Source organism: Emydura macquarii, unplaced genomic scaffold, assembly GCF_026122565.2.
Source record: "Emydura macquarii macquarii isolate MOO-44397 ecotype Brisbane River unplaced genomic scaffold, CSIRO-AGI_Emac_v2 contig_3287, whole genome shotgun sequence".
Lineage (NCBI taxonomy): Eukaryota > Metazoa > Chordata > Testudines > Chelidae > Emydura > Emydura macquarii.
In genome coordinates this window covers 3,012,124-3,039,473 of record NW_027133424.1, presented here as the reverse complement: position 1 = coordinate 3,039,473, position 27,350 = coordinate 3,012,124, and the positions used below count along the sequence as shown (strand labels likewise).

Genomic DNA, 27,350 nt, shown 5'->3' with positions numbered 1-27,350 from the left:
CCAGAGTGTCATTATCGCAGAAGGGTTTCAGAGCAATCTCTCTGCCTGCCATGCATTTCTCCCTGGTGTCCAGCATAACAGCCTGGAGAATACCCATGGGTTCTCTGCCTGTTGGTCTTACTCCTGAACTCTCCTTTCCCCTCGTGCCATTGCAGTGTCGGCGGTCCCGAAGGCGCACCAACAGGGGAGAGAGTGGTGAGAGAATGAGGGAGCCAGCCGCGTGGGAGAAGCATGAGGTGGCAGCGCGACGCTCAGCGTAAAGGGCTCCGGCTGACGGTCCCATGGGCATCAGCGCTGTCGGTCCTGAGTCTGTGCTGCTGGGGGTTGGTTGCTGCCACCGACATTGACCCGGTGCCTGACCAGTATGCCTCCTCCTCCTCCCCTGGCCAGATGCCGCTGGACTGGCTGCTCACCAACCGGGGACCATTCCACCGAGCCCAGGAGTACAGCGACTTTGCCGAGCGCTATCGGCAGGGTTTCACCACCAGGTACAGGATCTACAGGTGAGAGGGGGCGCTGGTGTTCCTTCCCTAGCGGGCTGTGTCTTGACAAGGGTGAGGTGAAGGCCCTGGAGCAGACGGAGAGAAAAGAGAGAGTGGGTGGGGAAGGAAAATATGATGAGCTGTCGTATACATGCATGCATGCATGTGCGCACACGTGTGTGCATCACCGTCCTCTAGTGGAATATAACAGATCTGCTCAGATAGGGGTACCATTTGCCTCTTAATTCCCACATAAGCCCCAATGGGGCGACTCTCCCTTCTAACAAATAGGGTGACTCCCAACAGATCCTGGCACGTTGCCCTGACCCTCAGGAAGCACCGTCCCAACTCTGCTGTGCCGATTGTCATTCGTACATCACCCCAGGGGAGAATCATAGAGGATCACCCAGACGGAGCCAAACGCTGCCCTTGTGAATGACACCCTCACATCTGCAAGTAGAGTTTGGCCCCTGGTTTGCAGTTTAAATAAAAAGGATCAGATTCATTGAAGCCAGTGCTAGATTACGCCCAAAGAATTACCACAGCAAACACAACCGACCCATGCTAACCCTCTTGCGTCACTCAACCGACCATGTTGGGGCTTCAGCCAGATAAGAGGCAAAGCTAGTTAACTGGGAAATACTGTCATAAATAATTGAACCACTTTTGCTCAAAGCCTGTCTGGTGATGCTAGATCCCTGCTTGGGTTTCTATGTATTGTGTTCATTTGTTTGCTCACAGCTGCATTAACTCTGGTGACTCACAAGGACTGTCCCAATCAGACGTGGACATTGTAAGCTAGGCTGTTTAGACCTGACGCTCTTCAGGGCGGGAACTGCCTCTCCCCATGGGTCTGGCACGGTGGAGCTCTGATCTGGTTGCAGCCTCTAGCCTTTCCTGGTACTAGAAATAAATAAAACTAGCAAGCCAGATTCTTGGCTCGTCCGTGCCCATGTGCCACTCAGGGGATGCCGAGGGAACAGCAACCACCCCGAAATGCTTTCTTGGGGATATCCCAGGGAGTGCAGAGGGCAGGTCAGTTTAGAGGTGGTAGGAGGCAGCAGGCATAGTAGCCAAAGTGCAAAGCCCTTTGGCAGTATTCAGCTGGCACAGAGCTTATCCCACAGCAAGAGCAGGATGAATTCTGATGGGCTCAGTAGCGAGCCAGGACTAGGAATCCAGAGCAGTCAGCTCAGTGCACAAGTGGGTTGAACCAAAGTGAAATATGATGGAGAAAGAAAAAGGAAATATAGGAAGGCAAATACCCCTGCACTGCCGTCAAACCTTGCTGGGACTTCAGAGAGTGCTTGGAAAGGCGTTCTATTTATAGGCCAACCTGCTTGCATATGTAGCACAAACGGGACAGGTTCTTCTTGGTGCTTATGGCAGAGCTGGCCTATGGAGCTGAGTCTTGCAGGAGCAGATCAGGCAGCATGACGGACTTTGATAAAGGGCTGGACAATTTTATAGGCAGCAATAGCATTTGTAGCTCCAACAATAACACTTTGCATGTCCATCGCCTAGCCATCTGAGCATCCCTGAGTGCTGGGCCAGTTCCCAGAACATAGCCTCTCAACGCACTTTTGCGCAGCAGTGAAAGGTGGTTAGCCTGTCATTCTCCCAGTGATAGAGAAGGCTGGTGCATGGCACAGTGGCCTGCGTTGAGGGGCAACATGGAGCTGTATTGCCCCAGAGAGAGATCGTCATCTGCAAACGTTATAGGTGATGATTTTATGTTTTCTTCCAGCTCATTGATAAAAATGTTAAATAGTGTGGGGAAAAGAACTGATCCTCACGGGTCCTCACCAGAAACCCACCCGCTCGATGTTGATTCTTCGTATACAGTTACATTTGAGACCTATCAGTTAGCCAGTTTTTAATCCATTCAATGTGTGCCATATTAATTTGGTATCATTCTATTTTTTTAATCAAAATCAGTGTCAAGTAAAAAACCTTACAGAAATCACACTTTTACCTTTATCAACCGAACTTGTAATCTCATCGAAAAAGACATCCAGGTTAGATTTACAGGATCTATTTTCCATTACCCTCCTTTAGTTCTTTACTAATTGAGTCTCGTATTAGCCACTACAGTATTTTGCGCAGGAGTGAAGTTAGAGTGACATGAATCATATGGAGTGTCAATAAGATGCTACATGATAGAATTTCTTTTTGTTCAGTTTGCTTTTTTAAAAACCCAGGAAATTACACACACAAAAACTACACGGGTTGCAAAGTCAAGGACTCAAAAACTAGGAAATTCCAGAATTAAATTTGGTATGTAATCTTAATATGGCACCCTTGTGCACATGCATTATGATACCATTGTTAATGACAGGATCACAGACCATTTTTTTCCACAAAACCCTTGCCTCATTTGGTGCACTTCATGGATCTTCCCTGGAGACGAATCATGTTGTGTAGTGAAGGAGGCTGTTGTCTGTAGAATCTTGCCTCATTTGTTGCCGAAGTTGGAAGGTGTGTAATGCAGGAGGCAGGGGATTGCAAGAAGAGAAAAGATGGTCTCCTGGTTAAGGCAGCTGAATGCTGCCCTGGTGAATGGGATTCTATCCCTGCCTCTGCCACAGAGATTGTGTGTGATGCTGGGCAAGTCACCTAAATCCAGTTTGTCACAGAGGGCCACTAAGTGTGTGTTCCTCATTTTCTGGCTGCTCGACGTGCGATTCTGTGTTCCGATTTGCAGAAGTGCACAGCTACAATTGAAGTCAATGGGAGCCATGCTTTAAACATACCATGTGCTATATATAATGCTAAGTACTCTGAAAAACTGGGTCCTATGTGTCTAAAATTAGTGGATACTTTTTACTTTAATGTCTGTGTGCTCCTAATCTGTAAAATGGGGATAATACTCCCTTATCTCACAGGGGTATTGTGAAGATAAATTAATTAACGTTGTGAAGCACTCAGATACTGTAATGAGGCATACCACAGAGAAGCTCATGAGGAAATTAATAATTCTGTCCTTCGAGCAGGGTTTGAATAGGGGGCAGTAAATAAGACCTGGGGCCACCCATTGAACAATGAAGACAAAATAAAACGATGAGTAGTTGTTTATTCTATGAGCCATGTCCATTCTGTGGATTGAAGAAGACAGGACTCCTGAGGCCGGGGAGGGGCGGGGGGAAGATATCATGTGATCACATAATTAAAGACTGGATCATAATGCATACACACCAGGGGGCCAAATTAAGGTGACAGGCAATCAATTCTGGCATTTCCTAACTTTTGAGCACTTGACTTTGCAACCTTAAATGTTCTTAACATAGGTTTTTGTGGTCTAGTAATTATTTATATTGCAATAGTCACGGACCATGACTCCATTGTTCTAGACACTGTGCAAACAGTATGCTGTATTATATGTAGCATATTACATGTATGTAAATATCACATGCCATAAGGCTCTTTTCAAAAACGATTGGTTTTCCTTTTTTTGTTGTTGAAATTTTCCATTTTTCTGGACAATCCCAAACCCAGACGTTTCCAAGTTTTCATTTTTCCCCTTATTTCCCTCTTTTATTCTTCTCTTATTTAGTGGCAAAATGGAAGACAGAGAGAGAGCAAAAATGAAAACAAAGCACACCCCAGCCCCCAAAAACTTGGGGGGGAGGGAAGTGAAAAGTTTTGAAACTAAAATAATTTTTGTACAGATAGTCACAAAAGATTTCAAAGCAATGAAAAAACCTTTTGAATCCTTGGGAAGAAAAATTATTTAGAAAATTTTGCAAAGACTCAAAAAAACATCTTTACCATTTTTCAGCCGGCTCTTGCATTAGTCATGGATGAACAGCGTGGCATGGAGAGCTATTATTTGAAGGTCATCTCTAGATGAGGAGGCTTGTACTGGAAACGGTCACAATTCCAGTTAGATGGGGGCAATGACACCAGTTGCTTTTGCTGATTAATAACACCCTAGCCTTTAACCTCTAGAGGCCATTCAGATGCACACTGTTCTCTTCCTCCTCCCATGCACCCGCACAATTAGATGCATCAGATTTTTCTAGCCAGCAGAAAACTTAGGACTAGAATAGCAGGGGGCTCCGTAGGTCATGATGGAAGAGCTTTGGCAGAGCTGCGTGCGTGGGAATCTTGCACATTGCTTGCCTAACACTCTGCCTTCCTCTAATCAGTGCTGTCAGTTTCTCACTTTAATGAGCATCAGAATGAACCTAATTGTCCCTAAAATAATATCTCTATATTTTTAACAAAACCCTCACAGCCAAGGAGATGGGTTTTGAAAGACAGATAAAAGCAAAGCTTCTACAAGGCCCTTTTTGATAACAAACAAAGCAGCTGATGCCAGTGCTGCAATCAGCCTGTTGTTATGAATGCTGGTGCCTTCAGAGAATTTATTTTCGCCACCACCACCCTTGCCTGCATACTGCTACCTCACTGTTGTGGGACCCAGAGGTCTCTGGAGTAAATGCTGGTGACGGAGGTGGGACAGGAAGAAAGAACCCACATGGGTTAAGGCAGCCTTTGTCTCTCAGCTCCTCTGAGGCATGTAATCAACCATCAATCAGCAGCTTTTGGATTTGTTTTGCTAGCACAACAGCAAATTCAGACCCAACTAAGCCACTTCTGCCTGACAGAGCCTTCTGCACTTGGATCTAAAGAGCCTCTCTGGAACAGTGGGAGCTTGGGGGGGTGGGGAGGGAGGGATGATACTCAGGTGGGAACAGCTGCAGGTGAGGCAGGATAGGGTGGCAATGCCTGGTCCATGCTACTAACCATCCACGGCCCCTGCAGGCAGGAGCCTCAGCCTCTCTGACCCATCAGCCAGGACGAAGGAGGCTTTATCTGTGGTGAAGAAATGGGGCTAGGAAGTTCCTCTCTCCTCCCCACCCCGGGGCAAAGCAGAGGGAGACGACTCCAGAGGGACACGTACTTCAAGCAAGAGGCACAAGGCTTCTGCCAAGATGTGTGCCATCACATGGGCTGGAAGGGGAACGGATCTCGGACATAGGTGGAAGCGGGAGAGGGTGGGCTAAACGGGGCCTTGCTCCACCAAAACCCACCCCCTGCTTTTCTCCAGCTCCCCACACACAAACCCTTTGGTCTTCTTCCCTCAGTCCCTCAACAGTCTCGTCTCAGTCCCCCCCTCCCCCGGGGGTGATATTCCTCTCTCCCTAACACCCGTCACTCCCTGCATAAACTGCAGCCTTCCCCCCCTGCCTCAGAAGAGCTGGGCCCACAGCCCAATGGTGGTGATGGGAAAGAACAAGTGACCAAAACGAACAAAAAGCACCAAACCTGGGCTTCCATTCTCCCTCTGAAAGGGAAAAATAGCATGCGGGGAGGGAGCAGCCCTAGGCCGTAGGTGGTGGTAATTCCTCGGCCAGACCCATTGTAGGGAGAGAGCACGGACACGCTTGGCTGCTCAGGGCTTTGCCGTCTCACAGCTACAGTCCAAGTGCTTGTCTGCTGTCCGATATTTCTCTTGCACTGCCCATTTAACCTAATGAAAAAACCACCCGGGGTGCCGCATCTCGCAGCTCTCAGATGCCACTGGAGCGATGTCAGATATGCTGGCTGGCTGTTCCCCCCAGACTCCCCTCCATCTCTCCCAATCACCCTTAATTAAACCAGCTGAAAGCCACAGCCTGGTTTTAATTAGAGCGAAATTGCAAAGATTAGAATGAAATTGGCCGATCATTGTTTATGGGGCCGTTGTTTGGGAACACAGCGGGCTGGTAAATTGCCTCCCCATCAGGCTTGCCACAAGTGCAGAGAGTGCCAGAGATGCAGGAGTCTTGCTAAACTGGGCTTGGCACATACCCTATGACATGTTTTGCAGGCTGCAGATGTTGAAATGTTACTTACCAAACGTCAGCTCACCCTGCCAGCCTCCTTCCCCTTGAGGGTGCCCCGCAATACGGAGAGGGGGTGTAACGCTTGGCAAAGTGGGGGTATAAACGCCTCTGCACCGGCAGGGCTTTTGACAGGGTAATGGTTGAGTAGGAAGGATGAGCTGGGACACGGAGATCTGGATTCAATCCTTAACTCGGCCACAGGCTTCCTGAGTGATGTTGGGCAAGTGACTTCATCTTTCTGCCTCCGTTCTTCATTTGTAAAACCTTCCAGAGGTGCTGGGAGGGTGCGATGGCGACATACCAAGAGAGGTGATGAGTTTGACTTCCATTGTTCAAACTCTGATTTCCTTTCCTGTCCCCCTCCATTCCCAGAATTCCCACCTCCAGGAGGTGGCCCATCTGAGCATCCCCTCCCGCTGGGTGGGAGAGTGTCAGATAGGGCCAACTCTGGCCACCCAATTCCTGCAATTGCCCTGTCTTGGGAGACCATCAACACGGCAGCCTCACACTGCTTGGAGAGCCCCGGGCTGTGGGGACATCTGCATCTGCGGAGGGAATGCCTGAGGACCCTGCTGGCTTGTGCCCTTCTCGAGCAGACACAGACGGTGACTGCAGTACCACATGGGGCCCAGACAGGTCGCGGGGAGTTTTGCCAGCAACGTCAGTGGGGGCAGCGTCAGGCATTGATTGGGTAGCTCTGTTTCTCTGTTAGCACTAACACTGTATTTGCCGGGCAATAACATTTCGAACCCCAGTCCCCTTAGCTCAGGCATGCCCAGAGAACGGCCACGTCCTATAGTCCTTGTTCAGTATCTGAGCCATGGAGGGGCAGAGTGTCAGGGATAATGATTTTAACTGGCCAGAGCCACAGCCTTCCTAACCCTTTTTATTAGGTCAGTCTCCATATAACAGGGACTGAGTCTCCTCTCATTGTCCAAATCAGGACAACAAAGTCAACGGCGTAAAGACAACGAAAATCAGGCCCATGATGTTTCATGTATCATAAGCTCTGTTCCTATGTAACTGAATGGTGCCATAGCAATTATAAATAATTAAGACCGTTTATGGTTAATTTATTAATATTACAGATATCATTAATACATAATAGCTTGCTGTTATAACTAATGGCTCTGGGATTACCTAGGTTTGTTTATAACTTTAATTTGTAACTGATATAATTAGCAAGCAGTGTGGTTTAGTGGGTAGACCTGGGTTCTATTTCCCCGCTGTGCTATTGACTTGAAGAGTGCCTTAGGGCAAGACACGGCATCTATTTTCCCTCCCACCCTGGTTCATTTAGACTGTAAAATCTATGTTTGTACCATGCGTATCATGCTGGGGACCTGATCTTTGCTACCAAAATACTGATCATCGTGCTCCTTTCTTTGGGGCTAGTAGAAAACCAACCAAAACCATTAAGGAGGCGTCTTTCCATTGAATTCAACGGGCTTTGGCTCAGGCTTTCTGTCACCTTCTGCAGGGTGGGAACTGCCTTAGGAGAACAATACTAGTTTGTCTAGTGGGTGGGCTCCATCAACCAGCCAGCCACCTCTCTGTCACAGGAGTGGCACATGGAAGCAAACAGCAGGGTTCTGTGCGTGCATTTTTCATTTCTGAACTTATGCCCGGCCCGCCTGGAACAGCTGATACACACAGCTGCATAGCAGAGCAAAGGTTTCAGCTGCAGAATTCCTAGATGGGCTCATTGTGCTGTCAGCTGAGCCCATGCACCACTGTTAACCTGGCCACGCTCCCCAAAACGTGTTGCACCATTGGCTGGTGCCGGTAGTAAGCGTTATCAGGTGCAATCCATTCCACAGCGGTATTCACCCATCAATCCTTTGAGACTGTGGATTATGTCCCCCTAAGCATTCACTGCACCGGGGTGTGGGGAAATGCCCGGGATAGCCTACAGGTTAATCTGTTTAGATCAGTGTGGTAAATGCTTCCTGCAAATCATCATCTGCTGCAGGTAGATTATGTGGGGGGTATCATGACAGAGGGGCAATTCCTCTGAGAAAATACTACTCAAAGGTGCTCTTCCACCCAGGCTGTGATGGCTGCCTAGCTGGAAGTCCGTGATTGCTTCCAGTATGGATTGGCCTTTTTATCAATGGACTTCACTGGTTCAAATTTGACTCACACATGAAATGAGTCTGGATGCCTCAGCAGCAGGGGATGGGTAGATTCCTAGACTGGAAGGCCAGAAGGGAACATTGTGAGCATCTAGTCCAACCTCCTGCATCACCCAGGCCACTGAATGCTCCTCAGTGATCCCCACATCTGGTACTTAACTTGTGATGGAATGAGTACATATCCTATAGGAAGACATCCGTCCTGTCTCACACTAAAGACACAAAGAGATGGAGCATCCCTTGGGAAGCGTATCATCATCATTGTCGTTGGGCCTTCTCCCAGGCTGAATTTGTTTCATTTCAACTTATTGCTACGTCTTTGTCTTTGGAGTAGCAGTTGTGCATGCAGCCTCCATCCATTTTTCTCTCTCTCTCACCTCCACCCCCTTGGAACTGAACTGGAATTGTTTCCATCCCAGTCTCTCCTCTCTGCTATCAGAGAAGAGTTCTGATCGCACAAGAGGTGCCTTGGAGGGATCTAAACCTGTTAGATATACCCTGTTACCGCCAGTTACGAGAGACTCTGGATAAATCCCTAATCTGTTCTGTTCTCTGTGGGTGTACCTAACCAGGTGAGATTGCAAAATCCCTAGCCCAGTTTCCCTCCAAATGAGATGTTTCCAGCACATGTGGGACTTGTGTCAGACGTGCGTGGATTTGTATAGTGGTGCATGCCAGTGTAGGCTCATGATTTGGGTCCAATTCTCTGCTCTACCACTGACTCCCTGTGTGACCTGGGGTGTGTGCCTCAGTTTCCCATCTGTACAGCAGGGATGGTTTATCCAGGGATGATTTATTTATTTCTCTGGTCTATTTAGAGTGTGAGCTCTTGGAGACAGGGACTGTCTCTGACTAGGTGTCTGTTACAGTGCCTAGCACAACCAGCCCTAATTTCATTTGGGTCCATTCACAGCTACCATCACACCACCAATAATGGAAGGCGGGACAAAGACAGTACATGGCGTGACCTTCACAGCAACCTTGGTGATGCCCTTGGGTTTATGTTCCCCCCACTCTCCTCCCTCTCACCTGGATGCTGGCGTTCATGGTTGCTTTTCTCTTTCTCCAGAGAGTTTGCCCGCTGGAAGGTGAATAACTTGGCCTTGGAAAGGAAAGATTTCTTCAGCTTGCCGCTGCCCCTAGCCCCCGAATTCATCCGCAACATCCGCCTCCTGGGACGAAGGCCCAGCTTGCAACAGATTACGGAAAACCTGATTAAAAAATACGGGACGCATTTCCTGCTCTCTGCCACTCTGGGAGGTAAGTGCCCACGTGTGCCACCCACAAGCTGCCCTCTTGGTCATGCTCTGGGGGCAGCTTCTTAGCTTGTGCAAACTGGCATTGTGTCAGTGCAGTTAGCTCCATCTCCACTGGCTGAGGATCTGGCCCAGGCAAGGGGCTGTGACGGCCTTTACCCCCTTATTTATGTAGCAGCGTTGAGACGTGAGCAGGCTGTGCACAGTTCTGGGCATGCTGCTTGCTCACGGGACCGCTGTGGCAGACTCCGCAGCCGGAGTGACCACCAGCCAACATCTTCCAATAGAGCTTGTGATTTTGAGGTCTCAACCTTGAGATCCCTGAAAAGAGCCTCTTTTTCCAGAGGGCAGATGCTCTGCACTTCTTGCGAATCAGGCCCCTTTCTCAAGTCAGGTCTCTTAAACCACTAGTCGCTTTGGGAGCAGCTGAGAGCAACGGGTCTGACCAGCAGCATGACAAGCAAGTAAATACGAGAGCGCCCTAAGCTAGAGGGCTCTTTCTGGGGTGATCCCGGGGCTGCGTTTCCACTCAGCCTGGGTGAACACCTACCACTGGTCTCAGCACTGCAAAGGGCCAGGCAAGGTACACTCCAGTTCTGAATGGAGCGGGCACGTCTCCTCTGACTCAGCCGCAGTCCTTTGGCCAAGAGTGGCTGGGCCTCCCAAAGGAATTCCACCGGTTCGCCGCAAGCCTCGAGCGCCGGGTGGCTTAGCATTGGTGGCAGGGCATGGAGCACAGCCTGGGGTTCTGACAGGGACACGAGACGCAGGGAAGAGGGGAAAGGGGGGCGTATTTGTGCGCTAGCCTCTCCTGTTCTGTTCTGCCAACGGGCTGCTGTGCAAGGGCCATGGCCGTAAAACGTGAGACATTTAATAAGGGAGGCTGGTTCTATAAATCCCCCCACAAGGACCTACCCCCAGCCCGAGGAAGGGCAGATGTGATGGAGAGATGGTCTCCAGCGGTGCCCTCCCACCTGCCCTTCAGAACTAACTGGGATTCCTGGAGGTCTCAGGGTGACTTGAACCTCCGAGTTGGGCACTGATGAGCTGCTCAGAGCCGGCTCAGGGTGGCCTCCGAGGAGTGAGGGGCCATGGAGCTGCTGGTTGACCCAGGGCTCGGCCTCCTGGGTCTGGAGGTGCGCAACCCACCCTGCAACCCAGCAACCCACCCTGCTGGCTTGCATCGCCATGAGGGGTGACAGGATGTGCTGCCCGGAGGGGTAGCGGGATCACGGGTTCTGGCTCCCTTCCTGCCCGCTGGGGGACCGGAGGGGAAGCGGAGCCAAGCATCCTCAGAGCAAGCTGAGCGGCTCCTGTGCCCGTGCAGGAGAAGAGTCCCTGACCATTTTCGTGGACAAGCACAAGCTGAGCCGGAAGGCAGAAGCAATCGGGGCGGGAGGGGGCGGGAACAGCTCCACCGTCCCCCTGGAGACCCTGCACCAGCTGGCCGCCTCCTACTTCATTGACCGCGAAAGCACGCTGCGCAGGCTCCACCACATCCAGATAGCCACTGCCGCCATCAAGGTGAGTGCGGAGCAGGTGGCCCCGGGTGGGACGGGAGGTGACAACGAGGGTGCCCCTGTCTCTCCAGAGGGGGTGGAGGCTTAGCACCTCCGGTGCCAGCTTTTCAAAAATAGCAAAGGTGAAAGGGGCACGTTCTCTCCCCAGGGCTCATTCCAGGAGGGATGGGCTTGTCAGTGTTTACTCTCCGTACTACAGGAGCAGCTCGACATGCCAGACACGGCACAAACACATAGTAAGGAACCGTCTCTGCCCTCCAAAGTGCTTGCGATCAAAATAGACAAGGCAGAGAAAGGGTGGGAGGGGAAACTGAAGCACAGGGAGGGAAGTGTCACCCAGCAGGTCAATGGCAGAGCCAGTAACAGATCCCATTTCTCCAGACTCCCACTGCACTGCCCTAACCACTGAGCCAGTGTCACACGGTGGCCCCTCCTCACATCCCCCTCTTGGGGCAGGCCGCAGCATGACAGGTACTCCTGCCTCAGTTTCCCCTTGGTCCAGCCATAAGGAGCACATAATTCCTCTCCCTGTCCAATTCAGAGGCCCACCTCTAAGCATAACTTAGTCACGTACACACACAATAGTCCATAAAACCCTCACGGCAAAATTGTTCTCCCAGTTCCCACAGGAACACACATCAAGGTTCAATGATTTTTTCATTCCCCTCTCTGGGGACACTTCCAGGTCACCCACCCGAGAGTCCAGCACCCATTTCCCAGTCCCTTTCTGCCTTAGTTCCGGGGCCCCACTCCCCAGGCCACCCACCTGAGAGTGACCAGTCTCGCGACTCTCGTGCCCACAATACAGTCCAGCGACTCAGCCCTTTTCGGCCTCCCGGCATTGGTTCTCCAGCTCAGGAGGGGCAGCAGGCTGACTCCTCCACTGACCTCCTAGCCATTCCTCCCTGTTCCCAGGGAGGGCCCACAACATTTTCTCCTCTCTGCTGCTTCCGTCTCTCTCCCAGGCAGCTCTCATCTGCTACAGCCTGACTCTCTCTTCATAAGATCCAGGTGCCTTCTTTTAACCCCATTTGGGCAGCTGCTAATCAGTCCCGGGTGTACAGACCCAGTCACCCTATGACAACCACTTCCTCGCAAGGCGCTGCCCTTTGGCTTAGCAAACTTGGCTTCGGTTTCTGCTACGGAATTTGTGTGCCCTTGAGCAAGTCACTCCTGTTCCCCTCTGTGACCCTGGGCCAGTAGCACACTTCCTTTGTCTGGCTTGTCTATTTAGGTTGTCAACTTTTTTGGGCCAAGGCTGTCTCTTGCTAGGTGTTTGTACAGCACCTGGCACAATGGAGGCTGGTGGGGGCATGTAGGCACAACGTGGCAGGGGAGTCTTCACTGGCCCCTCTGAATGATGTGTCTTGTTCTGGCCAGTTCTACACCTTTGCAAGTTGCTATTTTGCTTTAACCTTGTTCACTATGTTGACGCCCATAGTGGCTCTTGTGGCTTAGCCCCTGGATATCTTATACCGTTGAGAACAAGCCATCAGGAAACAAAACACCAGTCTTTCATCTTAAGGGCCAGCAATGAAACCCACCACTCGGTATCCCACCCCTCCACGCCAACCATTCAACTGGCCCGCCCGGCGGCCATCCGCAGCACCCACCAACACGTCAGTCTTGTGCTGCGGCCTGGTCCGTCATCAAAGCGAGGGGCCCAGGGAATTGACTGTTGTCAGGACTCACATGGCAACATTAACCAGAGGTTGTGAAAAGGCCCATCCCCAGCTCTGCCGGTGCACCTCAGCCCTGACTTGCAGCCCACTGCCATTCCAGTGCTGGGCTTCCTCATACTGCGCCGTCGTGGAGAGGAAAGCCAAGCTAGTCTCCTCGTGTGGGAGACCGGACTGGGAGGCTCCAGTGTGAACCCTTCCTGAGCTCTGATCTGCGTGCTGTAGGTGGGGAGAGCTCGCACGCACTGAGGAGTTGGTGTCCCGTGCCAGGCACATGCTCTCACGCTAGCATTGCTCTGCTACGTCTATGCTCTTTCCTCTGAAAGCGTCACGCCAGCTCTCAGCCCAGAGCTGCTGTGTACAGACTGGGCAAAGCTCTGATTGTGGTGGATTATATGGAAGACAGCTCAGCCTCCATCCTGGTCTGTTTCCCTGAAAATGAGAAGCTAACGATACACCTTCTCTTTTCCCACCACGTAGACCCCACTACAAGTTTTTTTCCTCTCTCCTAATGGCTGACGACAGTGTGGCCCAGAGGATGCGGCATGAGATGGGGAATCAGGAGAGCTGCTTACTAGTCCAGTCTGTGCCACTGAGTTACTTGAGGCAAATCTCCATGCTCCAAATTCCTTCTGCTTTGAGATCTCTGGACAAACAGTGCTTTATAAGTGCCGGCTGCTATAGACTTGGCGATAGCCTGGTGGCTGTTGGATCTGCTGCCTCTCTGCTCTTTGAAGCCCTCTTTGTTAATTTGATTGAGTGGATCTAACGAGATTTACGAGCATAGTGCCGGTGTGTCATGGAGTTGGGGAAGGGGCTCTCCCAGTCTCTGTCCCCCCCATCCCCTTGATGGCACACCTAAGCCAAGTGGGATGCACTTTGCAGTTGGGTGTAGCCCCGTCCTCTTCCTGAGCTCAACCTGGCAATTATAACCCTGTCTCTCTGGTAGGCACTGTCCCTGCCGGGAGAGTAGACGGAGCGGGAGCGAGGTGAGCGCCTTCCTGTTAGTTATGGGAAATTGGCCACGCTAATGAAGCTGAGCTGCATCAGGCTGGAGGCAGAGCCTCGCTCTGTCAACAGGCCAATTAGCGCGCAATTATTTCCCCTTTCTCCTGGCGCTGCCCAGTCGCCCGTCTCTCACGCTGCCGCAGACACCCTGGCTGGCTCCTCGTTTGCACAAATGAGGCTCTGCAGCCTCTCAATTACATTTGCTTTCCAAGGTCACCCGGCCGCCTGAGAGCACATGGGCCAGGATTTTGCAAGGAGACCTTCTGGCCTCTTCCTGGGTTCCTTATATTTCATATTAACGGGACCCTGGTATTACTTCTTCGACCGCTCACCATTTCTGCCTCCTCGCCGTTTGCCTTCCCCTCTTGCTCCTCCAACAGCCCTGGCTGGCCTTGAGGAGCTGAGAACAGAGCTTGGACAGTCAAGGCAGCATTGGCTAAAGCCGGATGGGGCCTCCACCCTGCCGTTGCTGGGGATGGTCCTTGGGATGTGACAGGTCTTTTTCATCCCTGACTACTCCCCTGGTGAGCTAGGCTTCCTGGGCTGGGAACGGGCCGGCATCCAAGTTCTTCCTGGTAACACAGCAGGGCAAATCCTGCCTACTTCACACATGCAAATAGGGCCAAAGACTTCAGCAAGGCCTCCTTGTGAGTGGAAGGGGACCAGAGATCTGCATGGGCCCAGGACTGGCATAGCAGGAGGTGCTGAGAGTCAGGCCTGCCGGGCATGGGCAGAGGGGCACAGAGCACAGCGCTGGCCTAGGAAGGAGTACAGGTCAGGCTAAGTTGCACTGGCAGAGCTGTGTGTATTTTCAGTTGCAGGCTCCTCCCCCACGTGCTGAGGCATGACGCAAACGCCAGGCCCTGCCTCACTTGCTCTCTTACTATCCCCGTTTCTGGCAGGTAACCGAAACCCGGACGGGCCCGCTTGGCTGCAGTAACTACGATAACTTGGATTCGGTTAGTTCGGTTCTCGTCCAGAGCCCCGAGAACAAAGTACAGCTGCTCGGTGAGGATGTTGGCCTCTCTCCTTTCATTCCCCACCCATAGCAACAGCCAGGCCAGCCCCTGAAGCAGCTCAAAGTGAAGCTGCAAAGGGGGGGGGGGGATTGCTGGGGGGTGAGAAGAAATGGGGCAGAGCCAGAGAAGGCACAGGGAAAGGGGGAGGCAGGAGGGTGGTGGGTAGAGGCATGACCCTGGCTGACGTGGTGGCATGAGTGGGATTGTCCAATGCCTTTGTGTTCTGAACCCCCTCACCCCCTTGCAGCCAGCACTGTGCCCTGAGCTAGGCAGAGCGGTGTGGCAGGAATGGAGTCATCCCTCTGAGGGCTTAGCTGAATTGGACTCTGGTTAGGGCAGCATCGTCTGTTATCATCAAATCAATAGCCCAGCTTGCCTGGGAGCGACACAATGCTGCTTGAGACAGGAAAACGATCGGTCTGTTGAGTACCACTCGTGCAGCACCCAGCAGCCCTGTCCCTGCCCTTTGACTGGCACGGTTGGTTGCCACCAGGCTGCACGTGTTGGGAGAATTCACCCAGTTCTCCCCTGGGATGTGTTGTTGCTGCAGGCATCTCGCCGCCCACCACCGAGACCCCCAATGGGGATCAAATGGCCCCCTGCAAAGGTGTGAGGAAGGAAGGCATAAGGTAGGGTCATTAATTAATGCCAGCATGCAACTCGCTAGCAGTTCAATGGCTGTCAGCAGGATGGAAAGGGTCAGATTGGAGGTGATTTTTTAATGACAAGGCTGGGTTGGAAGGGTGCGGACAGACAGCTGGGGTGGCAGCAACAAACGGTCCCACAGGGCCCAGCCAGCAGCAGAAGCAGACCCAGCAAGGGTGCCCATAGCTGGTGCAGTGACAGCAACAATCCAGCCCAAATGTTTGAGGCCTGGATCTTGCAGCTCTAGGGAGTGGAGAACAGCTACACACATGGCCCTAACACCCTGAGTGATCCCAGCGGAGAAGCCAGCCCTGGACATTTAGCTGGACTTGATCCAAATCACTGCAAATTCTTTGGGTCTGCAAAGCTAGGCAAGGAGTCTCCTGAGAAGAGGCTTCCTGGTGAGATGTCAGCACTTCCAGTGCCAGTCCCCATCAGAACCCATAAGCAAAGAACCCACAGAGAGAGAGGGGATGGGGCAAGGGAGAAAGTGAATTCAGCTTTTCCAGCTCTCCCAAAGGTTAGGGTGTGTGGCTGGGTTTTGGGATGAAGCCGCCAGTCTTTGCTCGGTTTAATCAAATTGGTTTGGCCATCCCTGCCTCTGAACTGCCAGGAGAGACCGCATGTGAAGTGGTGTAGGGCCGCGATGTAGTTACATCAGTATTGCAGCCTGAGCCAGAGTCAGGCCTGGCCAAGATGGATGTGGCTCCATTGACCTTTGCAATGCTGAATGTGGCCCAGAACCCTGCAGACAGGAAGCACGTGGGGGGGGTGTCTGCTTGTCTCACCCTTCCTGGGACTCTCCCTTTGTGCAGGGCTGCAGGTACTGCTGCCTACCTACCTGCGGGAATGCTTCGTGGCTGCCGCCCTCAGCTACATCACCTGCAATTCGGAGGGAGAGCTCATCTGCCGGAAGAATGACTGCTGGTGCCAATGCGGGCCCGGCTTCCCGGAGTGCAACTGCCCTGAAGCCGACATCCAGGCAATGGAAGACAGCCTGCTGCAGATCCAGGATGCCTGGGACAATCACAATAGACAGTTTGAGGAGTCAGGTGAGGCTGGCAACGTGTGATCTCGCTGAGACCCTTCCCTCTTACTGAGACTGGACTAGCCAGGCTGGAATAGACCAGCGACTCTGCTGACCTAGCTCTGACAGTCCCAGATACTTCCCAGAAGTATTAGCTAAGCTACTAGCCACGATGGTCAGGTATGCCACCTCATGCTCTGCGTGTCCCTAAACCTCTGACTGCCAGAAGTTGGGACTGGACGAGGGGGGATGAATCCCTCAATAATTGCCCTGTTCTGTTCATTCTCTCTGAATCATCTGGCATTGGCCAGTGTGAGAAGACAGGACCCTGGGCTAGATGAACCATTGGTCCGGCCCAGTATGGCTGTTCTTATGGGGGAAGGTTCACTCCATTATGCAATAATCTACCCTCTGCGTCTGTGTGGAGATTTCTTCCTGACCTCAGATTGTGATCCGTTTATAGCTGGAAGAAGGAGAACATAGACCCACACTTTTTATCCCAGCCAGTCTCACTGCAAATATTATTTTCAGTGTAAATGTCCTTTAAGAATTACTAAACTATTCACCTCAACAATATCCAGTGGCAGTAGGTTCCACATGTTCATTATATGTAGACTTTTTACAGAAACCAATTGCCTTTTAATTTTAAGCCATCACCTTGTGTTTGTGTTATTATGGGATGGGAATAGACAGCAGCAGCAGGGAACACAGCTGCATCAGTCCCCTAGTCAAATTTAAACCTGCATTCAGTATTGTTAGTGCTTTGGAAGCAGTGTGGTCTAGCGGACTGGGCCCTGGACTGGAAGTCAGGAGGCCTGTCCATAGAGAGAGGGAAAAGAGACTTACAGAGGATGTATGAAGTGGGATTTTGGAAGCGCAGGGGGTTCTTGTGTTACCCTCTCTCCACTGGCGAGCTTGATTCAAATCCCAAAAGTCATCCAAGTGGAAATGAGTATAGAGGGGCTCCATCTCTCATACTGATCTGACCCCCGTTACTGGAATATCTGAGGGCTTCCCAATCTTCCCAGAGTCCAGATTCTGACACCTTCACTCATGGTAAATAGTACCGTAGAACCTGAGCTGAAGACCACTCATGACAATGAGAAGATTCCCATGGAGAGCACTGGGCTTTGATAAGGGTCTTACTCCCCCAAAGATTCCATTGAAACCAACGGGACCTCCGGGCAGTAAAACGCTATTCGGTGTGAGTAAAGAGGTCAGCATGCAGCACCATCGTTTTAGGCACCGCTGGCGATCTCCAGCATGACATTGCTGAGGGTGCTGGCGATTGGGAGCGTGGGGCAACTGACAAAGCTCTTTGGGTCCAGGACTGAAACAGCTGGTGTGGGAGTTTGTGAGCAAGGTGCAGTAGCAGAGTGGTTTGGCTCCCCAGGACTGAAACCGCCATTCGGGAGGGAGATGCATTGGCACAGCAGCATGGGAGAAGCTGGACAGCACAATGCCTTCCCACTAACACCACTCCCACCAGAAGATGACTCCGTTAGCTCCAGCACAGAGAAGAATGACTTCAGAAATCTCTGCCTCTATCTTCTAGTGATATGTCCCTTGACAGCAGGGACTCTAGTCCCAGGTGGAGTATCTAGGCTGAGCCAGCAGATCAAAGGTCCAGCCCAACATGGTGTTGAGTCATCCCAGCTCCAGTGACCGCCTGGGGCAGCTGAGGACTCGCAAGAGACGTGCACAGGACCTAGCGGCGTTGGGCCCTGCCCCTAGGAATTCAGTCCCCTGAGGAGTGTGCATGAGAGCTGGTGTAACAAGAGGTCACAGGGAAGCAGCCCCAGTTTGGCTAAGTATAGGGGTGGGACCAAACTGCACCTGCCTTGCTCTCACCCTGACGAAGAGGGAGCGTCAATGTAATTTACTTTATAGAAATGAATGAGTCCTTACTATTAGCCTAATCAGGCAGTGGGGCCTAATGGATCAAGCCCTGGACTGGTACTCAGGGCGCTGGGGTCTATTCCCACCTCTGGCACAGGCCTACTGGGTGACCTTGGGTAAGTCATGTCGCCCATCTCTGCCTCAGTTTCCCCATCTGTAGAATGGGGATAACGATACAGAGCTCCTTTGTAGAGTGTCTTAAGCTCTAGTGGTGAAAACTGCTAGAGATCATCATCGTCATTTATATTACATCAGTGCTTAGCATCCCAAGCATTGCTCAAAGCTCCCTTGTGTGGACACTGTACATGTATGAAACAAGATGAAGCAACAGTATCTAGCGACTCCAGCTAGGAGGTGTCCCAAGTTCTAATCCTGCCTCTGTTGCCTTGAACGAGTCATTCCACCGCTCTGTCTCAGTTTCCCCTGCTGCTGTAAAATAGGGACAGGCTCCTCCCTGACCTAGCTGCCCAGGGCTTTGTGAGTACTGTTTGTACAGCGCTAAATATTATTATTGTGTGATTCTAGCAGATCTACTAGCTCTCAGAGGCCACGTTCAGAGTTGATGTGGTGGGAAGGACTGGTGCCATGGGGGGCAGGAGGGCTCTGTCCTGTCAGACCTTGCGAAGAACCCCTGTGCTATGTCCATTTGCTTGGCCATTGTGGAGGGGCCAGGTGTTTCGACTGAGGGCCGAGCCAGGGGAGAGAATCTAACCTGGATGATAGGCCTGGCCTTATCAGGCTACTCTTCCTGCACCGCTGCTTTGTCTTCTGACGGTGCTGACTTCCCCTTCTCTCCCCACAGAGGAGTTCCAGTCCCTGGTGAAGAGACTCCCGGAGGACCACTTCGTGAACATGACGACCATCTCCCAGTACTGGGCAATGGACCTTGACATCCAGCATCGCTACCAGCAGCTGGGCACCAGCTTGAAACTGCTCCTCAAGAAAGTCCATCGGATCATCCGGCGTCTCTTCAACCTCTGCAAACGTTGCCACAGACAACCTCGCTTCAGGCTGCCAAAGGAGAGGTACAGCGTCCCGCGGAGCTGGCTCTAGGTTGCCGTGGACCAAGCTGGGCGGGTGGGACAAGGCCTGGAACCACCATACCCAGTCATTTGGCATTGCTCTATCCAGATGGGACTAGAAGGGTGACCTCATGGGCATCACAGGGCCTTGGAGACCGAGCTGCTTTGCCCGCTTAGTACTGGCTCTTTCAGGGTCATGGCTTGCTGGTGGAGGTGACATGGGGATCCTTGCCTGTCCTGGGGCTAAACTGAAGGGTTCCAGTCTCCAGGGCTGGTACCTGTCACCAGAACAATGAATAAGTCCAGGGCACAGGCTCCCACTATGTCCGTGAGGAAGAGCGGTGGCCGTGTTCATGCTGGCACTTAGGAGCTTTTTCTCTCTTGCCTCTTTCTCCTTTAGATCTTTACCCTATTGGTGGAATCGCATTCAGTCCTTCCTGTACTGCAGTGAGACCACCCCGCCGGGGACTTTCCTAGAAGACAGCCACAGCTGCACCTGCCCCTATGACCAAGTCTCCTGCCAGGGGCCCATACCATGTGCCTTGGGTGAAGGTCCGGCCTGCGCGGCCTGCGCCGAGGAGAACAGCACCCGTTGCGGGACCTGCAACCCAGGCTACATGCTCAGCCAGGGCTCGTGCCGTCCGGAAGTGGCGGAGTCCCTGGAGCACTATCTAGGGCTTGAGACTGACCTGCAAGACCTGGAGCTCAAGTACCTCCTCCAGAAACGGGACAGCCGCATGGAGGTGCACTCCATCTTCATCAGCAACGACATGCGCCTGGGAAGCTGGTTTGATCCCTCCTGGAGGAAACGCATGCTGCTCACCCTGAAGAGCAACAAGTACAAGCCAGGCCTGGTGCACGTCATGCTGGCCCTCTCCCTCCAGATATGCCTCACCAAGAACAGCACCCTGGAGCCCGTCATGGCTGTCTACGTCAACCCTTTCGGCGGTAGTCACTCAGAGAGCTGGTTCATGCCGGTCAATGAGGGCGGCTTCCCGAACTGGGAAAGGACTAACGTGGATGCCCCTGCCCAGTGCCAAAATTGGACGCTCACTTTGGGAAACAAGTGGAAGACCTTCTTTGAGACAGTCCACGTCTACCTGAGGAGCCGGATCAAGTCTCTGGATGACAGCTCCAATGAGACTGTCTATTACGAGCCTCTAGAGATGGTAGATCCATCTAAGAACCTGGGCTACATGAAAATCAGCAGCTTGCAAGTCTTTGGCTTCAGCATGCCCTTTGACCCAGATGCCATCCGGGACCTGATCCTTCAGCTTGATTACCCCTACACCCAAGGCTCCCAGGACTCGGCCCTGTTACAGCTCATAGAGATCAGGGATCGGGTGAACCGGCTTTCACCCCCTGGCAAAACCCGGCTTGACCTTTTTTCTTGCTTGCTTCGACACCGGCTCAAACTGGCCAACAACGAAGTGGGAAGGATCCAGTCCTCCATGCAGGCCTTCAGTGCTAAGCTGCCAAGCCCCGTGGAGTATGAGACTGGCAAATTGTGCAGCTAGCCTCGGGGGCTGCTGGAGTTGCTGAGGGGGGAAACCAGGAAAAAGGAGGATAGAGAACCAAGACTTCCAAAGGCCTTACTTTAGTGCCAAGCGCGTACTTCCGTGGAACACCAAGCGACCAGCCACAGGCACGGTGGTGTTTGAAGGATGCAAGAAGAGGCACGGGCCATGGCAAGAGACTGCAGGGCAGCAGATGCAGACTGGTCAAACAGGGGAGCCCGGCCGAGGGAGATAGGGGACTCACCTTATAATGGCTTGTATTTTTCCCCCTTCCCAGTCACAAACGACAGTTGTGACCAGACAGGTGAATCAACTGGCTCGTTATTTAACATGTGAACAGGCCCGTGTGGGAGAGAAAGCTAGGGGGAGGAGTCTGCCTCACAGCGAAGATGCCTGCTGGTCCCTCTCCTTGGGACATTGCCTCCCGGCCTGTGAGCTCAGCTAGTGCTCCACACAGAGCTGGGAGGTGAAGGGATCGGGAGTCAGACCTCAGACACCCAGCAGGGCAGAATTGCTCAGAGCGCCTCACTCCCCCCATGGGAACAGGCCACCTGCATCCTTCCTCAGCGCAGGCACTTTTGTATTCTTTTTAACAGCTGTTTCTACCCACATCACGGCTTCTACGTTCTCCGTGTTACATTCTGAGGCGTCAGCTCCCCTGCCTTTTCCTTACCTGCCCCCTGGCACCACTCCCTTGATGATGGGGGAGAACCAGGCCCATCCCAGCTGGGGGGTCTACAGAACAGGCACTCCTGCTTGATCTTCCCTATTCCCATGTGGAAGGGAGCACACATCCCCCTCCTGTGCCACGCCATCAAACTACACCTCATTACACTGAGCCAAGCCATGAACAGCGACTTGGCACTGGCACACAGATGGATACCTGTTGTTATAGTCCGCGGGGGAGCTCTGGGGTAGCTTCTCCTTGCAGGTTTTTATTTATTTAATTGATTGTTGGGGTTTTTTTGTTTTTTTTAAAAAAGGTATTTATTTGGGGGAGGAGAGAAGGGATTTCAATTCTGGTCAATTTCACCAGCTGAGTTACACCTTAGTCAAATGTATCTGGTTTAATATATTTTTAAAAAGATTGCCTTTTTGAGCAAAACAAAACCAAAACAAGGAAAAAAACGATGTAGTCTCTGCCTGTCTTTTTGAATGGAGATGCTGTGTGTGTGGAGGGGGGGGGGGGGAAGAGGGGGAGATGGGGGACGGACAGATTCCCATGGGTAGGTGGGGCACAGAGCTGGAACTATGAATGGCAAGGTGCAGGGTGTGATTAAGATGGGGTGGCAGACAGAGGGGTGCACGTGAGCAGGGAAGGACAGCTGCAGGGATAGCCGTGGGTAGGTGCTGATAGACAGGTATTGATGGTTCTGAGTGGCTAGGTGTGGATGTAAAATTAAAAGGGGTTGGGGTGGAGCTGTTGTCCGCTCTGTGCATGTCCATCTACCTGTGTGTAACAGAAGTTCCCCCCCTATTTTTTGCACAGTTGCCATGGCTTCTTTTCCCCTGGTTTTCCCTTCCTCGATTTGTTTGAAGTCTGTTTCTAATACTTGTACCCATGCTCCTAGCCACGCACAGCTCAGGAACCCCCCACTGATTTAACACAGGGGTTGGTTTAATCACTGTTAAATGAAGCCCCTGTCCCCATGCGTGGTCCCCTGGCTGACTGCTGCAGCTAGAACCTGTGGCTCGAGCTTTGGCCAACCCTTGCATCCCCTGAACCAGGGGGCAGCCGGAGCCTGGGCCAGTCCTGGGTGCAATTCAGAGCAGTTGGCATAAGCCACAGCAGTTGCATCAGCTCCATAAGGAAGGCTGCAGTATGTGGGGAACATCTGGAGCACCACCCGGACTCACTCAGCATACTTTCCCCACCTGGCCTGGCCTCCAGGCTGAGGGCTGCAGGAGGGGGGGTGTACAGCCCATTATGCCAGCTGCACACCTCCTGTGGATTTCCCTGCCTGGAGGAGCCCACAGCTGGCTCTGAGATCCAGCACTGTGGCACCTTTGCATCACTGGTGAGAGGCTAGAGCTCTGGACCAGCGCTCAAAACAGTGGTCTCAGAGGTCTCCCTGTAATGTCAGGTCAGAAACTCGAAACACTTTTGTGAACCCCTGGAATCACTGTGGAGATAATGGAGCCAACAGGGGAAAGGGTGGGGGGAGGGGGAGAAAGGTTTAAAGACAGCAGGGGCCTGTGAAGAGAGAGAGCACCCAGGGAGAGCTGCAGCTGCTGGAGTCTGGATTAGCCGGAGCCTGCAGGCAGTGCAGTCTGGAGAAGATCTGTACATGGAAAATTATAGAAAGGCAACAAAAGCCCTGGCCAGCTTCTCCATAGCCCCTTCTACTCAGCAGCAACCCAGCAATAGGGAACACTCTCAGGCCTTCGGCTCACAGATGAGCTATGTGGATCCAATCCACCATTACCCCAGCCAGATCAAATCCAGATCTGGGGAACCTGAGCCCTACACAACTGAAATGTAATCTGAAGAGGACATGCCTGTCTTTCCCTGCTGCTTTCACAGCAGGCCCAAGGGTCACTGCAGCCACCCACTGCACAGCTTTCTTAGTGGATACTGGAAATAGAACAGTGCCTTACTTGTATCCAAAATCCCTGAGTGGGGCAGAGAATTACTGATGCAGATCATCAAGGATTGGCAAGTGAGTTATTGTTCCTTTGCGTGTGGCATAATATGCCCCTGCAGGCCTGCTGCCCGCTTGCAAGAATTGCTCCCAGACCAGGATACTTAGACCAAGATTCTCCTTTTGTGGAGCTTATTTATTAACTCTTCCACAGAGTGGACCCTCTTTAGACCTACATCTCCACCCTTTTTCTGGAAGCCTGGCTGCTAATCCAGGCAGGCAGGCAGGCAGCCTCTCCTAAATTCAGAGGCCCCACACCCTCTCCCTGGGCCTTGGTAATAATCCTGGCAAGTTTACCCTCTTGGTTTTCAAGAGTCTCTCTGCCTGGGGCCTTGTATATGCTAAGACCTCTTCTCCCTCAGTGCTTCCTCTCTCTCTTTCTCTCTAGGAACAACTTCCTTTAATCAAGCTCTGTTAGCCTTTTATCATGTCCAGGTGCTTGTTAGTTCATTAACTGCCAACCAGCCACCTAGGCAATTAACTAATTACAGGTGCCCCAAGATGGGCTCATTCTCCTTCAAGAAGCCCATCATGAATAGCCGGGTCCTGATTCCCTTTAAAGGGCTCTGCCACCCCATCACTCCCTTTAACAGTTGCTGAATGTTCCAGGTGTGACCCAGTGGAATGCATCTGTCTTCCTGCTGAATATTCCAGGTTCTCCGTTAGCACACACAACCGGATCTGTTGCAGATACACCCCAGGATAATTCACTTGCAATGCCGCTGCCTGGGCTAGAGAGAGCCTGGTGTAACACACCTGCCCTGCTGGTCCAGGTGCATTCCATTAGCCTATGGTTCTGTCACAGATTCCATGATTTTAAGAGATGCCCGTGAATTCTTCAACCCCACTTGGGCTTCAGCTCCAGAGGGACTTTAGTAGGCAATTTAAAAGCTTCTGTATTGACATAGTGAAAACTGCATTACTGTGCATGCATTTCCATGATTAATTGTTTATTGCCCGCATCCTGTCCATGACTTTGAATAAAAATAGCCATGCCAAAATCAGCCGGTGAAGGAAAGTGGGGCTGAAGGGATGGGTTAATAAGAATGGGTCTTACCACATAGCTGTCAGACTTCTATAGATGAGTTCTCATTATCACCTGGAGTGTAACTGCCCATCCAGCCAGCCAGCTGATCCAGCTGACTACTGAGCAAAGCACAAACATAACTTACTAACTAACCAAAAATCCCGGCTGCTGCAGACCAGGGTGTTTCTAAAGCATGTTTACAGATCTGCTGCTTTCTGGTTGGCTGACTGGTGGGAAAAACTTCATCCTCTTCCACCATTGAGAACGCGTCCCTGCAATTAACAACAGAGTGAGCAGCTGTCACACTGCTGCAGCCATCATCCATCAAGCCAGATGATTAAATCTACATCAGTCATTTGGAAGCACTGACATGCCCTGGCACTGAGTGTATGCCGTATTTCCTGGAGAATACGATGCCTCCTTAATCGTGTCACCTACAGAGTGACTTGGCTGGTGTTTTAGTTTTAGTGTCTCTTCTCTCAATGTCTTTCCCATGTTGCCCCTCCCATCTGTTTGTGGTGACCCAGCCCTGCCTGCTTCGTTCCTTTTTCTTCCCCCACATGTGTTTGTTGTGGAGCTGCTGGTCGCACAGGTGCCGCAGTTGGGGGTTACATTGAGTTTTTCAGTTCACTCTCCTCTCTCAGCTACCAAGGGGAGAGAGGCAAGGCCAGAATATAGCAGTTCCTCTTTACACTCTCTTTGCTCATGTGCCCACAAGCCTCCAGCTGCACAGAAGAGCCAACACCCTGCAGCAGCCCAGGATTTAATTTGCAGTTACGGCCAGAAAAGTAATCATGTAAAATGACCCTTTCTTATTCCACATATCACACCACCCCCCTCTCTCCCCCGTGCGGCTATAAGTCCTAACTACATACTTAGGGCCAGCTTTTCCAATGGTTTCAATCAGCATAGCTCCATTAACTTCAATGGAGCTAGGTCAATTTACCCCAGCTATCTAACACTTTTATGGCCCCCATCACCATAGTATCTGAGTGCCTCAATCTTTTTTGATGTATTTACATTACCAGCTGTTATCACCGTTCATATCACAATCATAACTAGACACCCCATTCGAGATCAGGGACTCCCAGTGTTAGGCGTGGTACTACACAAATTAAGCGAGAGTCCTCGTCTGCTTACACTCTAAATAGGCGAGAGAGCCAAAGGCTCCACCATTATACAGATGGTGAATTGTGGCACAGAGAGATTAAGTAATTTGCCAAAGGCCACTCAGGGACTCTGTGACAGAGCTGGGGATTGAACTGAGATCTCCTGGCTTCTAGTTCAGTCTAGGAAGTGCTGAGTACCCACTCTCAGAAAATCAGGCACCCCAACGCTGTCACATGCTGGGCCCACGAAAGCACTTTGAAAATCTTGGCCTTAATTCTCACCCTCTATTACTGCCAGCACATTTTCATTACTACTCCGTGCTGTTTCTATGTCAGCTGTGGTGGGTTGTCTAAATGAGGCATACCGAATGCTTTTCCTAGAAATGATTTTTCTGGGGTCTGGTTTTGGGGCATAGTCAGAGCAGGTCACGGGACTGCAAGATGCCACTCATGACTCTGCGGTGGAAATAAAAACGGTCTGCTGTTACACAGTATCATCAGCGAAACTGGGTCTGAACATGTCATTAAATACGGCATCATACAGTGCATGCACAAAGAGGCAGAATTAGGGTTGGACAAACTGGCCCAGCTCACAGGGATTCAGGTTCCTCACGCCCATTGATTTCAAATACCTAAAGCCCATTGAGGAGCTGGGCCACCGTTCTCACTGTGCTGCTTCCTGAATAGTGCTGAGCTGAAGTTCTTTGTTTAATGAAGAGCATGGTATGGGACACCTAGAGCAAGGCTTAAGTGGGCTGGTTGGCCTGGGCGGGCCAAACAAACTGAGCTTTGAGGTGGGTCAGAGACACGTCCCTTGCTAGTGAGCCATGGTGGTTGACCCACCAATTTTCAGCAGTGGGAATGCTGCTTGAGGGGTTGGCACTTCCCTGGCAAAGGGTGGGGCTTAAAATGGACACGCTCACCTCCAATTATGGACACGCTCAGAACCCCCGAGTGCCCTACCCCACATACAGACAGGCAGGCTCTGAAATCCCTCCCCGGCCCACACCCAGGTAGGCTCTCATCAGGCACCATGCAGCACATGCTCTCCGTCCTTTCCCGTGCTGCAGCTCCTCTCGGTGGATCTCTGGGAGCTGCTGCCGGGAATGTCCAGCCACCTGCAATAGCCCTCCCCTCTGGAGGAGAAAGGCACCCCAGCCACTAGCTCAGAGGTGGAAAGCTGCAGGAGTCCCACAAGAGACCTGAGCAAGTGCCTACTTTGCCGCCCCAGAGCAGCAAGTGGTGGGGTGGTCACAGGGCGGCAGCAGCCAGTTGAGGGTAGTGTGCTGGGACTCCTGCTGCACTCCACCTCCTGCTGATGACGTAAGTGCTATCATGTCTCTCACATGGTGTGCCGAGTCCTGCACCCTCTCCCATGGCTGGCTCCGGTGGCACAAGAGCACCCTAAAAGTGCTGGAACCAGCTGTTTTAACCCTAAAATTGCCTTGTGACCCAACGAAATCCCACCCTCAGGCACAGAGCCTTTAAACTTGTCCTCGAAACCTCAGCGTTTGGGGAAATAATCATCTGTT

The 27,350-nt window shown here is 51.9% G+C and overlaps 1 protein-coding gene and 1 long non-coding RNA gene across 2 annotated transcripts; one reads left to right on the top strand and one right to left on the bottom strand.

The window, feature by feature from the left end:
- The first annotated feature begins 90 nt into the window (after positions 1-90).
- On the top strand, positions 91-22,171 carry BRINP2 (BMP/retinoic acid inducible neural specific 2). The gene is made up of 7 exons (XM_067532398.1): positions 91-503; positions 9,518-9,708; positions 11,032-11,228; positions 14,814-14,919; positions 16,391-16,627; positions 19,304-19,526; positions 19,924-22,171. Exons 1-7 carry the CDS (start codon positions 232-234, stop codon positions 21,038-21,040), a joined length of 2,343 nt encoding a protein of 780 aa, XP_067388499.1. The 5' UTR covers positions 91-231; the 3' UTR covers positions 21,041-22,171.
- On the bottom strand, positions 529-24,783 carry LOC137142909 (uncharacterized). Its single transcript, XR_010917042.1, has 3 exons — positions 24,740-24,783; positions 16,417-16,592; positions 529-568 (listed from the first exon to the last, which is right to left on the bottom strand). It is a non-coding gene; the product is annotated as an uncharacterized lncRNA (long non-coding RNA).
- Positions 24,784-27,350: the final 2,567 nt, after the last annotated feature.